Source organism: Tetrao urogallus (assembly GCF_951394365.1).
Source record: "Tetrao urogallus genome assembly, chromosome: 1".
Lineage (NCBI taxonomy): Eukaryota > Metazoa > Chordata > Aves > Galliformes > Phasianidae > Tetrao > Tetrao urogallus.
Genome location: NC_136813.1, coordinates 127,906,503 through 127,922,764, shown reverse-complemented (window position 1 = coordinate 127,922,764; position 16,262 = coordinate 127,906,503). Strand labels below are relative to the sequence as shown.

At 34.9% G+C, this 16,262-nt stretch overlaps 1 protein-coding gene across 1 annotated transcript in view; it reads left to right on the top strand.

Moving 5' to 3' along the window:
• Positions 1-16,262, top strand: part of C2CD5 (C2 calcium dependent domain containing 5) — a gene marked incomplete at both ends in the record, with an annotated part of 64,075 nt that overhangs the window by 25,699 nt on the left and 22,114 nt on the right. The window contains 3 exons of the mRNA XM_079537765.1: positions 1,158-1,223; positions 13,755-13,869; positions 15,568-15,756. Of these exons, the coding sequence (XP_079393891.1) occupies positions 1,158-1,223; positions 13,755-13,869; positions 15,568-15,756 (370 nt within the window). The remainder of the gene's footprint in view (positions 1-1,157; positions 1,224-13,754; positions 13,870-15,567; positions 15,757-16,262) is intronic.

Genomic DNA, 16,262 nt, shown 5'->3' with positions numbered 1-16,262 from the left:
GACTCTGAATACTTTTGGTGTTACATTAATTGATACAAGTAGAAGTGCTCTGTAAAAAGTTGGAGTTAATCAGTGCACTTAAAATGTGAGCAGATGAGAGAATACAATAACACCTGTAGTAATTTTGCATGCACTGGCCAGGAGTAATAGAACATAAAGTTTGTGCAAATGCATCTTTTTAAAAAAAAAAATAGAAAAAAAACAACAAGAAATCTCTCTCCTTTCCTTCAAGGCAGGTAATTCTTAAAGCGGGAACATCGTTCCTGATTATGCTGACAAAATGAAATAAAATCCTAGACTAGATTTGAATTCAAGTAAACTACTTTACGAAATTTTTAAAGCATCTGAGTACAGAATATTGTTCTTTTTTCCCTATTTTTAAGCTTTTGTTTATGAAGTAGAGAAAATATTGAGTAATGTCAATGTATAATTTGTTTGTTCTTTTTTGATACAAATTTGTCTTAAGTGTCTGTATTTTAACATATGTGATACAGATATGACATTTCATGTACAGATAACATTTGTGGTACAGAACACTTACATGTGGAACGTACTATATGATAAGACAAAGTGAAAAAACTGGAAGCGGGAGAAGAATGTAAAATAGAGACTCACATTTGCACTGTTAAGTGACTTTTTGCAACTTAAAGGGGTTTTTTGTGATTTTTGGATTGCTCCTGACGAGTGTATGTAACATACTTCATACCTCAAACTCAGCATATTGCAAAAAAATGAAAACTGAAAGAGGGGAGTGAAAGGACGTGCCAGTGGGAGGGAAAGTGAAGAAGTAGAAACAAATTCTGTTATGGTGATGGTCATACAAAGCATTTCAGTCAAGTTTGTAAATTAATTGAATTACTTACGCTGGCAAGTGAATATGCAGGAAATTGTAGAAGAGGAAAAAATACTAAATGAGGTTGTTTGAGAACTTACGAATTACACGGTAATTGCTGTTTATTGTACACTTTGATCACGCCTACTGCTAGATTGCTATAGCATGCTCCTTTTTTCCCTTTCAGCCTCTTATTAACTCTGCTGTCTGTGTCTTTCCAGTTCCTGTGGAGTGATGTTGTCAATTGTGTTCTTGTTGGTAGTTTTTTATTTTTTCACTTTTCTGCTCCTATAACTGATCTACTAATTTGCTGTTTTGAACTCAGCCTTTGTCGGAATTATGGGTAACACCAGATCATACAAACTGCTAGACTGGAATAGTTTCAATTCAGGTATTTTACTAGTCATTCAGTACTACATATGCTGACAGAAATTATGGCAGCTCAGTGAAGTTCTTAGATATGCTGTAGGATATTAATTAGGTTAATGCTTCAAATTTAAATCTGTTTAACAGTGACATGCCTCAATGTCTTGTTCTAATGTTGTTGAAGGCTTTCTTTAAAATTGCAAAACATTGTTTTAGTATAAAATAGTATTCCTAAGATTAATATTATACTAATCCAAAAAGCCTTGCATCTAGAAAACAAGTAAGCTAGGTAAGGAGAATGGATTCTGATTTTACACAGTTGGGATCATGTCAAATGTGATTTTTTTGTTGTTGTTGTTTTGTTTTATTTTGCATGATATTGCACTTTCTTTAATAATGGCTGTACTTCTGTTAATTTCAGGAAATCAATGAATATGTTTGTTCTAAATATTTGACATAAAGTATGCTGAAAGCAAGAAAAATAGACTAAAGAAGATGGTCTCTTCAGAGAGGGTAGTATGTTGTCTAGAATGTGCTGGTTCATAAATCTTGTATTGTGAGATAGAATTATCTTGCAAGTTTTACAGCAGAATTATTTAAGCTTTTAAATCTCTTCAAAACCTAATGTGAAAAAGCCCCAGTTTTCTACTTTTTATGCTGTTTTAGGGATCAGAGTGTGTAACATCTTTATACAGCTCCAGAGAAAATGGAAGAGTTATGGTACAGTCTACATGAAAGCTATGTGAAGTACTGGCCTCTTACAGGGAGAAATGAAAATGATCTTTCTTAAAGATTCCCTTTCTTCCTTCTGGAAATATAAAATGGTATGGAAGAAGCAGAAGTGTAACTTCCATGCTTATAATATCCAAGTCAGTGAAGCCTGCCAAGCATTGCTATTTTCAAAACTGACACAGTACAAAGGCGGAAAGGTGACTTGGAGGGATTCGTTTTTCCCCAGAATCAAACTTGCCTTCTTGTTACTGAAATGTTGCTTTGCACATCTGTATTGTGTCTTTGGAAATTGTACACAGTCATGCTCCAAACTTTAGTTTAATTATCTATATACGTTTTTCATTTTACAGATAGTTCAATTACAGGTAGTGTGTGAAAGCACTGGCTAATTTTTTTGTCCTTGTTTCTTCCCACATTAAATGTCCTGGAACATCAGAATTAGGAGGTTTTATGGCTTTTTTGTTTGTTTTATTTTTGTTTATTTTCTTGTTATGAAATAGAATCTTTTAATTTGAATTTCAATTTTCATATGAAAATAATGTTATGAAATTTTCAGATTTATTATTGGTGTAGTGTAGCCTGGTTCAAGATGTTTCGTGTTATTATGGAAATTTTATTAGAATAATGGAGTAGATTAATTGTGTACTGACACTAAACTGCATTAAACGAGGCTAGAAAGGAATGCAGTAATGTAAGCCTATAAAACTAAAGGCCAGCTAGTCATGACTTCATTTCAAAACGACCTAAATTGCTTAGAGGTGACAGAAAAATGAAGACATTAAGTCTGTTATATGTATTTATACCCAAAGGTGTTGGTTATGCAGAAATTCTGGAGCAGAGAATCCTAAATCAAGCACTAATTTTAGAGTTAATAGTTTCCTGTGAGCCAGAACTGTCTATATTTCTTTAGCCTTGACACGTGTCAGCAGCTCTCTCACTCTTGATTTGTCTTATTGGTCAGGGACTGTGCGAGTTGTATTCACATTTGTTGGTTTTTCATTGCCAGGGATGCTGCTGAACAAGAAGAGCTAAGGAATACAGTGCATCAGGTGTTAGGTGTGATGTGCAGCAGGCAGTAGATTTTGTAGTAGAGTCCAGATGATATACTTTAACTCTGTCTTAGACTGAAATAATGATGGTGTTGTGTAAATCTGCTACTATTGAGAAATCTAAAATTTCTGTTTATCTCCCTCTTCTAGACGTTTCTTGCCAAGTCTCTTAATGCTTGGCCTGAAGGAGAGAAGAGGCTTTTAAAGGTTAAGGGAAAGAGTACTGTGCATTTACATTACATTCCTGTTAGCAAGGATGTAATCACAACCATAAGTAGCCTAAAATTATTTTCCTTTTAGAAACTGTTCAGGCTTCGTAAGGATATGGAAAGAAATTCCTTTTCTTTCTTTGCTAGTGGTCAGGAGGTTGTTTAATGTGTAAGATGCGGCAACATTTGATGAAAAGATGCAGAGATTTGAGCATGCCTGAAAATCAAATGTGGAAGTAAGGAATTATTTGAATTTGATGAAGGAAAAATAAATTTCTTAAACTACAAATTGTGTATAGTTACTGACATAATTGTTACACATTTGCAAAGTTAGGAATAAGCTGTGGTCAAGATGAATCTGCAGTATAAATGTAGAGGGGAAGAGCACAGATTTGTCGAAACAAGGGCACTACTGGATGCCATTTCTGTGGCATCCTATAAGAGGATGTTAAAGATGTATTATAAATATAAAAGTGTAAAAGAAGTCCTAGGTCCAGCAGGCTGGATCTTTGGTAGTTTTTCCTTAAGGTTCAATACAGAGAAGAAAGGTTCCTAAGCAAGTAAAAGAAACTTTTTCAGTAGACACCACTTTCACATACAGTCATTTCATAGACTAAAGTATCCAATATATTCAAGTAATCACATTTTTAACCTCCTGCTTCAGGGAGCTGCTCTAATAGTGCTTCGTTAGCTCCAGTAGTCAGAAATGTGAAAGGAAAAAAGATTGTTAATATAATTCCCAGGGCTCTTCTGAGATCCTTGTGTGATATTCCTGACTTGTTATTGGAGTGTGAAATTTTCCAGAATGCTTGTTTCTTACGTGAGAAAAGGCAAGAGGAAAGCCTGAAAATGTTTTGATTCTAAAACTGAATGCTATTCTGTCATGGAAATACGAACATACAGTGGATGTGCAAATTACATTTCTTACTGCTATCTGGAGTGGTTATGTGGTGTACTTGAAAAAAATGCAGTAGGAAACATCAGAATGTTCTCATTACAGTCTAAAGTTCAGATCTTTAAAAAAAAAAAAAAAAAAGAAAAGACAACTAAATTTTAAGGTTGACCTCTAGGTTTTTCTTGAAGAATTTCCGGATTGACTTGCAACACATCAGTGTGTATTGATAGAATAATGGTACAGCAGTTGTCAGGGTGTTTTCTGAATGGGGGAGAATGAATAAAAGCTACATGGTGTCTGAATGAATCTTTAACTTTTTGTTCTTTATTAATATGTGTATTAAATTATGATGTTTTTCAGTAATATTTTATTCTGCTTCTTTGCTCTGAAATGTTTATTTCAGAGGAGTGAGTATTTTCAAATGGTTCTTATGACTAATGTGATTAATTTTTGAATAGTCTCTTTTGAAGCAGATGCACTCATTTCTTAAGGAAATAATTTCCTTTGGAACTGTGTGTGATTTTTTTATTTAGTGAGTTTTGAGCAGACGTCTGTGTAATTGAACAAAGGTTCATCATTGTCAGTGACTATTCAGGTATTCTTTTAAAGATTCATATATTAACAAATTTTACATTTAAAGTCTTTGTTTTAGAAATCTTTGCTCCAATACTAAGTACTGCTATTTAGTTAGTTTTAGTTTCTCTCTGAAATTTGGTTTGACGTGGGAGTCAGCATTGACTTTTTGCTGCACAGATGCTTCAATGCAGCTATTGCTTATTTCACCACTACAGTTTGAGCTGGTAGAACGTGAGAGAGAGCGAATGGTAATCTTGAAAGTTGTTGCAGATCACTTGTCCTAATTTCAAAATATGAGGTTCAACTAAAACAGTTATCCTGATGTCATGGTTTTGCTTCATGTTTCGTGATGAGTTTTGGTCAGCCTTATGCTGTGCCACTCTGCGATTGGAAAGATGTAGTTGTATGGTTTCTTACTTTGTCCAGGGTATATTAGAAGAAAACTGGAACAAAGTTAGTTGAAATGACAGCTTCCAAAATACTACAAAACAACAGAAAAACATGTATTTGTAAAACATTGACAGAGTTATAGGAAACTAGAATGTAATTTGCAGATTATACAAGTTCTAGCTGACCTTAGCAAGGTAATAGGAACTGCAGTGGGTAAATGTTAATGGATAAGATCCATTTTTTGAGCTGAATTAGCATGAGAGCTCTTCTTTTTTGGTTTGAATACAAAGTTCTTCAGTGCACCACGTTTCTCATCGAAAAAAGCAATAGTTGTTTTTTTTTTTTCCTCATTAACTTTGTAGTTCTGCTAGACAGCAAAATCTGTCTTTGATCTTCTGCAGATATATTTTCAGTGTTTTTTGTAACTTTTGAGTTGTTTTGTCTCCATGCAGTCTTGTTGAAGTCCTGTAGGAAAGACTCCGTGAATCCAGAAGTTTAGAGAGGGTTCTTCTGCTAGTGTGACTAGCAAAAACAGAAACATGTGGTTGTGAAGGTATGTGAGCACAGGCTGTGGAAGATCTGTGGATCTGTGTATACAACAGACAAAGCATGAGGAGTGTAAACAGTGAATAGGAAATGCAGAGGCTGTATGAATTTCTGCCAGATAATTTCTGCAGTTGTGTAGTGAGGGAATTTGTCTGCATAGCAGTCAGCCAGAAAGTGGTAGTCTTGTCTGTGAACATCTGTGTTTGTTGAGAGATTAATCTCTTACTTTCTTTGAAGTTCTGTGTGGTTCTTTCAATGACTGTATTAGATAAAATAACATTCTTGCATACTTTAAGTTTCCAGGTATTTGGACTTAAGACTTTAAAACATATACATAGTTCATTTTTTTATACTAGTTATTACATTTACACTGAGCGGTTTTTAAAAATGTGCTTTGTTTATTACTTTGCTCCAGTTTTGACTGACAGTCCCATCATTTCAAGATGTCCTTTGAAGATTGCTTGTTTTAAAATCAGTTGCACTTACTGTGCATAAACGAGAAAGCAACAGGTAGAAGTTGAAAATGACGAGTATCTTTACTAGCTAGCACCTCATCAAAGCAGTGGACTGTCCCTGTTACTGTAACAGGATCCATTAAAACATTCCTGTATGGTACTTAGTCCCAGTTGATTTGTTACTACAGGAACCTTGAGCACAGCTGTAAGGATGTCAGTGTTAGAGAATGAATGACTGATTGAGATGATAATTAAAAGCTAGTGACACAATTAGGTGTGACACACTTAATTTTCCAGAGACTATTTAGTTATGGTGTTTAACATTTTATTATGCCTGAACAGCATTTTTGAAACTGACAGTGCTAGGGATGTATGCTGAGGACTAAACCTTCGTTTTAAGAGTTATCTTAATAATAGTTTAATTTTAGGTTTAATTTTTAATATGTACATACAAAACCAGTATTATTTTTTAGACTTCAAATGTGTTACTATTTGATTTGAGTTTTTTTTAGTTGTATTACATGATATTTCCCTTTTCTATAAACCCAATTACTGCTGCCAGTTTGATGGTGTGATAACTTCAAAAAAAAAAAAAAAAAAAGAAAAAAGAAAAGAAAAAAAGAAAAATGATAGTCTTTTGCAGCATGCATAGAGCATATAAGACCTTCACCTACCATTAAAAGGAAGAGTTACAGGGTCTAAACTTTACAGCCCTGCAGTTCATGCTGATAGTATTTTTCAGCAGATTTGTTTGAACCAGTATGGAAAATTCTTCCCTCAAAGACGATGTGTAAAGAAAAGGATTAATTATGCAGTGATCTGTCCAAGTAATTCTTGCTTGTTTGTCCTGAAGATCAGTCACATAGTTTGCGATGTGTGACTAGTAAACAAAGTGCAGAACAATGGAGACTTGGCCTTTTTTAGGGTAAAATTCCAATTACTGATTTTTTTTTTCATCTGAAATGTTTTGTTTAGATATACAAAATTGAATTCATGTAGGTCACACAATGAACATTACAAAATATTTGTTTTTTGTTTATGTCAGTCTAAGATTTAGGAGATGCTAATCTTCAGGTATCTGAAAGTTTAAAGTGTTCCATGGATTATTTGTTTGAGGTTAGGAACAAATTAGGAACGTTTCAAGGCTGGGAATGTCAAGAATGTAAGTTTGTTTACAAATGTAAGAGAGTTAGTTAGCTGATGGGAAGGTAAAGTGCGATTCCAAAAGGCAGACTTCTGAGTTAGGATTCCTATAGTTGTCTTTTAGGGATGAAACAGTTAAAATGCCTCAATCTGCTTTAGAATTTCTGTATGGAAGTGTAATTCCATACAGATGTTCCTTCCTAAATTACAAACACATTCACCTGTATCAAAGAAACAGAAGTTTCAAAATCACACAGTAATGGTTGAAAGGGAGCTGTGTAAATCATAGAGTCCAATCCCTTTGATAAAACAAGATCCCTGTGGTAGACTACACAGGAAAACATCCAGGTGGGTCTTGAATATCTCCAGAGAAGGAGATTACACCACCTCTCCAGGCATTCTGTTCCTGCGCTCTGTCTCTCTCCACAGTAAAGTTTTCCTTATTCATTCCTTGTATGGAACTTCTTGTATTTCAGTTTCTGTCTGTTCCCCCTAACCTGTCACAGCACCACTGAAAAGAGCCTGATCCCATTTATTTGACTCCTACACTTCAGATATTTATGAACAGTGATGAGATTCCCCCCTCAGTCTTCTCTAAGCTGAACAGTTCCGGATCTATCAGCCTTTCATCTTACAGGAGGTGCTCCAACTAACTGAGACTTTTAGTTCTGTTTTATAGTTAGAGCAACTGCTTTTTTTTTTTTTTTTTTTCTTTTTTCTTTTTTATGAGAAAAATCAGTATTCTCTGGTCTTCCAGCAGTGATACAGGGTTTTCAGTGGAATATTTGCAATTAAGAATATTCAGGAGTTGTGGTGGGAATGTTGCTGAGGGAAACTTTGCTTCTTCCCATCTGAAAGTGTATCTTCGTTAAATCTAACGCATCTCAGTAGTGTGCTGCTACTGGAAGGAGCAGTCTGCTTTTCTGCACTGTTTCTGCCATGTGGTCCTGTGGTCTTGTGGTGACCATGCACTTGCAGAGTGAGTCTCTTGTCCTGACTAACTCAATAGAAGAAGAGTAGGCCTGCAAAGGAGTAATTTTGTGTTCAGTCAGCCAGCCGAAATACCTTATCCTACAAATGTGTGAAGGCTGGTTGCAGTTTTAATCCTAGGTGCTGCATCTTAAGTAATTGAAGAATTCCTTCAACATCAGCAGCTGTGTTTTTTCTCATTCGGCAGTTGGGCTTGAGAAATAAAGTACACGCTTTCTGACCTCATTTCGTGTGCCAGGGAATCACTGACACAGTACTGTTCTTTAGCCTGGGTGGTTTATCTGTAGTTTTAAATTTTGTAGGAGTAAGTCTACCATTTCTCTTTGGTGATATGTATGCACTGCTTTTTTGCATCTTAGTTTTTGTATGATAAATCCCAATAATCTATTTTCTTTGGTTTCTGAATTATAAAAAAAAGCTTTCATTTTCCCAACTTTGTCTCAAAGATAAACATAGAGAACAGTTTAAAGAGGAGAGAAAAAAAGCATTGAGAATCTTGGGAATGTTTCAGATTAGTTTTCATCTGTTGCAGGGTTAGTCATTTGTTTTATGTTTAGGATACACAGGCAAGAAACTTTCTGTTCACTGTTAAATCATTTAGAAAGGTTATGGGAAATACATTAATTTATGGGGTAGCCAGAGAGCATCAAATTAGACTTGTAGGTGAAACTCCAGGGAAGGATGCTTGTAAACCTGACAAAGATATTTCTTAAAGGAAAAGGACCGCCCCCCAAAACACCTAATCTCACACCCAGAAAACAAAGCAAGCAACTTCCCCTCTCCTCCGTCCTCAGTATAAGCTTATTAATAGGTTGTAATAGAGAAGATTTGAGAATAAGAGGATAAGGAAACTCTGTTTGCAGTATGAAAGTGCAGTAGCTGTGCCTGTTCTGCTACTGTGAGGTTGTTATGATGGAGGCCGCCTCAGAAAAGTGTGGATTATGACTCTACCTAGTGAAAGATTCAGAGTTTAAATTTGCTGTCTTCGTTGCTATTTTTTGAGGTGCCAGGACAAAGAATCATTTGTAGGTTGACACAACTCCCAGTGTGATTGTCCTTGTCATTTGGAATGCTGCATTGTAAATGTAAATATTCACTAAATTTCAATATGAAGTATTATGATACATTGAAATGAGCCATACAGCTCCTACTTAAGAGCTTTTCTCAGGATGTCTTTTTTAGAATTCAACTTTAATGCAGTAACTCTTGTGTACCTAACTCTTGTTTCAAAGATTTATAGGGGACCTAGCCTAGTGCTGATTCTTGAAAGGCCTTGAAGACAGCCTCTTAACAGATAACTGGAAAGATGTTGCTTCTTGTGAATAAAAAACATCTACAGTGTTAAGTGTTATCCAGGTGAAAGAAATCAATCCTATACTTTGAATGAAAGAAATGGGTGGTTTATGAACGAAAAAAACAATTGGGGCACCAAATAAAGGCAATGTTTGTAGTTACTGAAGCTGTTAAATAATTTTGGAAAAATTTTAACTGGAGAGGGTTTGAGTTGGCACGATTTTTATAGAAAGCTGTTCTTGTTTGCAGCATTGTTTCTCAAGTCTTCAACTCTTGAAACAGTATGCTTTGCTTCTATTTCGTTATAAATATCATGCCAGTTTTGAAACATTAATGAAAGCAGGTTAATATTCAGTCTGTGATTTCCAATAAAGAGTATGTAATAGCAGTGTAATTTTTGCAGACTTCCTTGTTTGGAGTTTAGATAAACCTTGCTATAAACTAGTTGATGGATTTGCTAGAAAAGCTTGTGATTGAGTGCTATGTATGCTTGCCTTTTTGCTTCCACCTAGAATCCAGGGCCATTACTTTCTGTAACCATTTCAGTGAGCTGCCATAGTTTTCAGTCTGTACTGTCACCTGATCCAAGCATGCGCCAAAATACCCACCGTTTCTGGCTACTGTCTGCTGAATCTGCTTTGCAAACCCTTAGTTCTTAAGCTTTTGCCTTAGTGAAAAACAACAACAGACACTCATACGGAGTGTGCTGGACACATGCCATCCTGCTTCCCTAACTCCTCTAATTGTTTATGTAAATCCTTAGCTTTACTAAACTTGTAAATGCTACAATGGCATCCCCATGTGAAATTGTGTGGCTTGTGTCAAACAAGGCTGCTTGTGAAAATATTTGTCAGAAGAATTTGAATGCTACACATTGCACTGCATTCAGTGTTCTGTATCAATTTATTACTGCAATGTCATAGTGTTTGATCTTAACTGTAGACAATCATTTTGTATTTTTATATGCAAAGGTAAGTTTATGTAAATTGTGTGTGAATGTACAGTATTAATATACTGATCCTTATTATTCCCTTTCTGGAAGGGAAAATATAGCGACTCAGTTGAATGTCTTAAAGGAGGCTGGGTCTTCTACTTACAAGGAGATGTTTATGCATGACCTTTTTGAACTTTCACAATGAGAATTTGTTGGATTTTTTTATTTTTATTTTTATTTTTTTGAAAGATATTGAGCCTGATCCTGTGAGCAGTGAAGACAATGACTGGAAAATGGTTCTTATCTTTAATAAGAATGAAAATCATGCATTACATTACCACAGTAATTACAGATGCTTAGAGTAAAGAGTTAAATGTTGCTTGAGCAAGACATAGTGTTGAGCAACCTCACAAAATATGCACTTTTCATTATGATAAGGCATTCTTGTAGATAGACTGGGTAAGAAAATTGTGTTAACTCTCTTAAAAACTTGCTCTTAACTTTGATTTAAAAGCTAAATTTCCTGTTGAGGAAAGTTACGTGTTTGTAGTAGAGGTTGGGACCCGTCACTTCTCTCAGCCATTTCTGTTCCCTTTGAGCATGTCTGTTCTGATTCAACATTTCATTCTGTTTCAGTTTTTCCTGTGTCCACATTCCTTTTTACTATCATTTTCTTGCTTGTAATCTTGTTCTTTACCCCACAGAGCCTCATTTGTTCACCCCCATTGCTTCACTTCTTGCTTTCAAGTCTTTCATTACAACATCATTTCATTTGCACAGAGAGGTCATTAGCAGTATTTGCCAAGTGGTACCTGAGGATGTGAAGAGAAAACTAACGATAATAATAAAATTAACTTTCCTTTGCCTAAGTCTTTATGTCTGGGAAAAGATTGCAGTGGTCCAGTTACATCTCCATTGCAGGTTTTTCTGTGAATCACAAAAATGTCACTGGCTATTCCATCAGTGCTTACATCCTGCAGCCTGTGATCAAGCCTGGTTGAGCAAGAATTGTCTTGTGTGGTCAGTGCTCCCACTTTTTCTACCTAGTTAAACCATTCTCTTATAGAGGGAAACACATTAATAAGCAAGCTTCTTGACTGTGATTGGATGGAAGAAGGAGAAATGTCTCTTTAGACCCATTTACATTCTACCAGGAAGAATTAGTGATGACATTTAATTGGTTTGCTTGTGGTCTCACATCTTCCTGTAGCTTAATGTGTTTTGTCTGACATTGTAGTCTTTGCCTTAAAATGTGTTTCCAAAGTTCCTCTGGTTGCATAGTAATGCTTCTGTTAACTGGTGGCAGCGAGGACAGCCTGTGCATTTCTGTACCCGAACACATGCAATAAAAAGTTGCTTGATGTGTAACAAAAAGTTGATAACACTGTTATCAGCAGTGAACTTGGGAAGTCCAGTGCTGTGATGTGATGGGCTACTTCTGCTCAGCTCTTGAAAGCTGAAAAGTGTGGGAATTTAATAGCAGGTACCACAGTCATCTGAGTCTTGAGCACTTGATTTTTCCTGCCAGTAAAACTGTTTCAATGCTGGTTTCATTCTGAGGAACGGCAAAATGCAATGCCTAGAGATTTTACTGGGAATGTGTTGAAACCTGCTGAAGGTAAACTCAACTGGAGTGTAGCGTGATTGATACAATTCATGAAAATCCTTAGTCTGCTTTATGTTTTGGTGTGTATATTTTTTGTCTCAGTTCTTAGGAAGGTTCTCCATGATCACTGTAGTTTTTTGTTGTCATTAGCATATGTTTCTTAAAGCAAATGTTGGATGACCTTGATTCTACACACCCAAGCCTGCTGTTAGTACAGTATGAGTACACAAGCAATAACATCTTAAAATAGATATGGTTGAATAACTAACTTATTAATACAAACCTTTGTGCTTGCTTTTTAATTATTACTAAATGATCATTGATTTATTTTAGAAAGCTGAAAGCCAAATTCTGAATTAAAAAAAAAGAAAGCTGAGGTGAAATCATGGATGAATGTATCTTGCTGTACGATGTTTTTGTTTCAGTAGGTTTCAAAATATCTGTATATCTGCATCTTCCATTTTTGTTCATCACGTTGTCAGAGAACTTAGTGTATGATATCGAATTATCATACACTATATTTATAAATATTCCTAATAGCACAAAAGTGCGAAAGTGGCTCCCAATGGTTCTCAGATTTAATATTTTATATTATGACTTAGCAACGAGATCCTGATGGCTAGAACTTGTATCCATGCCAAATGCAATTGATTCCAGTGGAATTCTATGAGAATCTATCTGTTCAGATCCTCTTGTAGTATCTGAGTGCCTACAGTTTGGTTTTGTTTTCTCCCTTGTTTTATGTATCAACAGTCAACATAGTTTTCCATTTTTCAAGATGAAGCACTTTATAAACCTTAGTTTTAAACTGTAGTTTTTGAGTTCATATATAAAAAGTTTGCAGGGATAGCTTTAATTTTGAGAAATTTGTTTCTAAACACTCAAATAAATTGCATGAACTTATCCTAGTAATACTTTTCTTTTGCATTTTAATGTACTTCTTAGAGTAAGGAGTTAGAGTATATTTAATATTTAGGATGCACCCCAGAGGCAATAGAGATGATGAGATAAATAATCCATTTTGGAAGGAGGAAAAAAAAAAAAAAAAGCGCAGTCACCAGGACAGTCATCAGGATACTGAAGCAAAAAATATGTTGTCAAGTATGTAGTCAACATACTTCTTGTTCTTCTTCATGCTGTTAATTTAAAAGTAGCTTAAAATTTGTACTGTTTGTTATTATAAGTTAGAAGTGGTAAACCAAGAACTGCAGAGCACTGTGTTTGACTGGTGATTCAGTCTTGTGCAAATGGTTTTAAAAATCTGCTAACAGTACTTCTGCTTACAGTAGAAAAAATATTCATGTTATTTCAAAGATGTGAGGTAAATATCAATGTATTACTCTAAATACTGTTTCATTATTAGTAGTAGTTTTTCTTTTGTTAGAAAAGATCTTTGATGCTTTATTGCAAGTTAGATGGTATTCTTAAATTGTTGGAAACTGATAGCATGATCTTAAAGATGGTACAGACTGAAATAGTGTCTCCAATACTTGGTGTCTTACAGACCACAACAAGAACGCAGTAATTTGTCAGAACCAGTTCCATGAGTGATAAACAGGAACATTAATGACACAGCCCTGCTGATGTTTGCTCAATACTTGTAGTGTGACAGCTAGGAAATAGGAAGTCCTCAGATAAAACACTTGAATATGAAAATTTCAGCCTGTGAGATTAATTGCATGAAACTTTATATTGGCATAGTGCGGAATAGTGAACTGATTTGTACTTTGTCTTTCAGATGAACCAGAGACACGAGATGCGTGGTGGGCAGAAATCAGACAAGAAATAAAATCCCATGCCAAGGCATTGGGTTGTCATGCTGTAGTGGGCTACAGTGAATCAACTAGCATTTGGTAAATCATGATTTTTCAAAATGCCACAGAAAATTTATTTATTTTTCAATGGATTACAGACAGAGAACTGTTTCAACACAGTTGTTGCCACTCTCTACTAGGTCTACTTTGGAGAACATGCTGAAGTAATTTCCTTAAGTTTCAGAATTGAGCTTAAAAATTTAAACAGTCTGTCAGATTTCCTTTTTGTTAATAGGTTTTGGTTTGGGCTTTCACTGGGTTTCCATTTATTTCCTAGTGACATTGTTGTTCTTATTACTGCTTTAAAAAAAAAAAAAAAAATTCAGACCTGAATGTTTGATTTTGTAGAAGTAGTACTAATTTCTTTGAAGTTTTCTAAACCTAATGTACTTAAAGTAAAAGTGGTGGACTGGTACTTAAGTGGTAAACATCAAACTTGAGACACAAGTTCTTTACTAGGAATGTATTAAATGTACGTTAAAGGAAAATGTGCTGCCTAATGCATAAGAATGCTTGAGGTATAAATATACTGCATTTCTTTTTAAAAAAGTGCATGTCATTGTTTTCGAGTGTGTTAAACTGCAGCTCTGCAGTAGTCTTTCTGAAAGTCCAGTTTTAGAAAGCAGTAAGCTCCCCCAGGCATGTGTCCTACTCAGCCCAAAATTCCTGTGTCTTGCTGAATTCCTCTTCACTAAGAAATGCTAATCTTGTGTATTTTATGCCTTAATAATCTGTGAGAAGTCTGGAGATGGGGAGAAATATCTTACAATTCATCTTGTTACAGAATTAATATATAATCTTGTTTAACTTTAGGTATTGGGTAAAACTGTACAGTTAGGCAGTCAATTTTAAGATTTCATACATTCATTTCCTTTAGAAACTTAGTGTAGTTTAATGTTTGAGTTTCTGTACTTACTTGTCAATTAATATTTATTCCATAAAGAGCAAAGCTGTGTCTGTAGTATTGCTCTGCTAGATATGGTGTATGAAGATGATTCTGAAAAAAGAAATGACAAATAAAGAAGGCAAATATATCATTCTAGAAAATGTAGGAAAGATGTTTTCTGTATTTTTTTTTCATCGTAGTATTTTAAGTACTGAATATTATAGGTTTATTTCATATTTAACTAATTTAAAAATGCTAAAAGCTTTGTGAATCATGCTTTGCATTTCTGAGAGTTTTAACTCTTCTAAACCAGGAATGTGGCTGGTTATTTTACGTGCTGTATGTACTATGATTGTAGTTGTTGGTAGTTCTGCTTCTTACTATCTTCCAAGAAGCATCTTGTTGTCCACGTTGTATTGTAACTTCATTTTGAGAGTAATTGTCTGTAAGTTGACGACACTGTCAGCTTCCAGTTCACTTTGGTAAACAATTATGCTTTTTCATTTTTTAAACATTTCTTTGCCTTTGTTGGATGACTGGATTTCTTTTCATTAACTGTAGTGTCAAAAACCCGGGTAACCTTTGTGGTACTGTACTGTATTCTTTATAACGTTAGGCAAAGCTCTTTAGTCTTTCTGTTCATTCCTGCTTTGCTTACTGATAACATAATTTAAATACTGAAAGAGGATTGTGTGTGTGGTCTCATGGATAAAATTGAATGAATGTGTAAAATTAGTAGCTATATTGAATTTACAGAGACTTAAGTACAAGACTTTTTAGTTTAATCGCTTTATTTGAAAGCAGTACTGAGTAGTAGGAATTCACTCTATTGTAATTTTTTTCTCTTATAGTGAAGAGGTCTGTATTTTGTCCGCGTCTGGCACAGCAGCTGTACTGAACCCTAGGTTTCTTCAGGATGGCACCATGGAAGGCTGTTTGGATCAAAGGTTGTCATGGCAGCCTGGCTTCTTTTCCATAGGGTCAGAGAAGGGAGAGGTTGATTTTTTTCCTCACAGCCAAGATAGTTCTTCTCTATTAGGGTAGGTTACAGTGTTACAGTGCAGGATGCGGGACCAACCACTTTACTGCTTTTCACTAACAACAACAACAACAGAAGTAATGGAACTCTACAACAAATTAGATATTCTATTTTTATTTTTAACAGTCTGAATAAGGTAACACATTTGATACTAACCACAGATGATAACTCAGTTTTTCTCTTTGCCGTTCCTCAGGTATCTTTCTTAACTTTATATCACATAGAAAAAATGACAGATGTATCATATGTTATGTAAGCCAAATTCTACTGTGGCTATCATATCTGTATATATGCTCTGTGTGTAGGAGATAAAATAGCTTAGTTGTAAAGCAGCAATGGTCACAGATTTTTTTCACAAGATGTATGTTTTTAGGTGAAGTTCATGAAACAAAAATCAAGAAACTGAATGAAAACCATGAAGTTTCCTTATACATCCCTTTGTTTCTGCTTTTGCAAATAAAACTTAAAGAATGATTATTGACAGGCAATTACTTTGGGTAAAAAAAC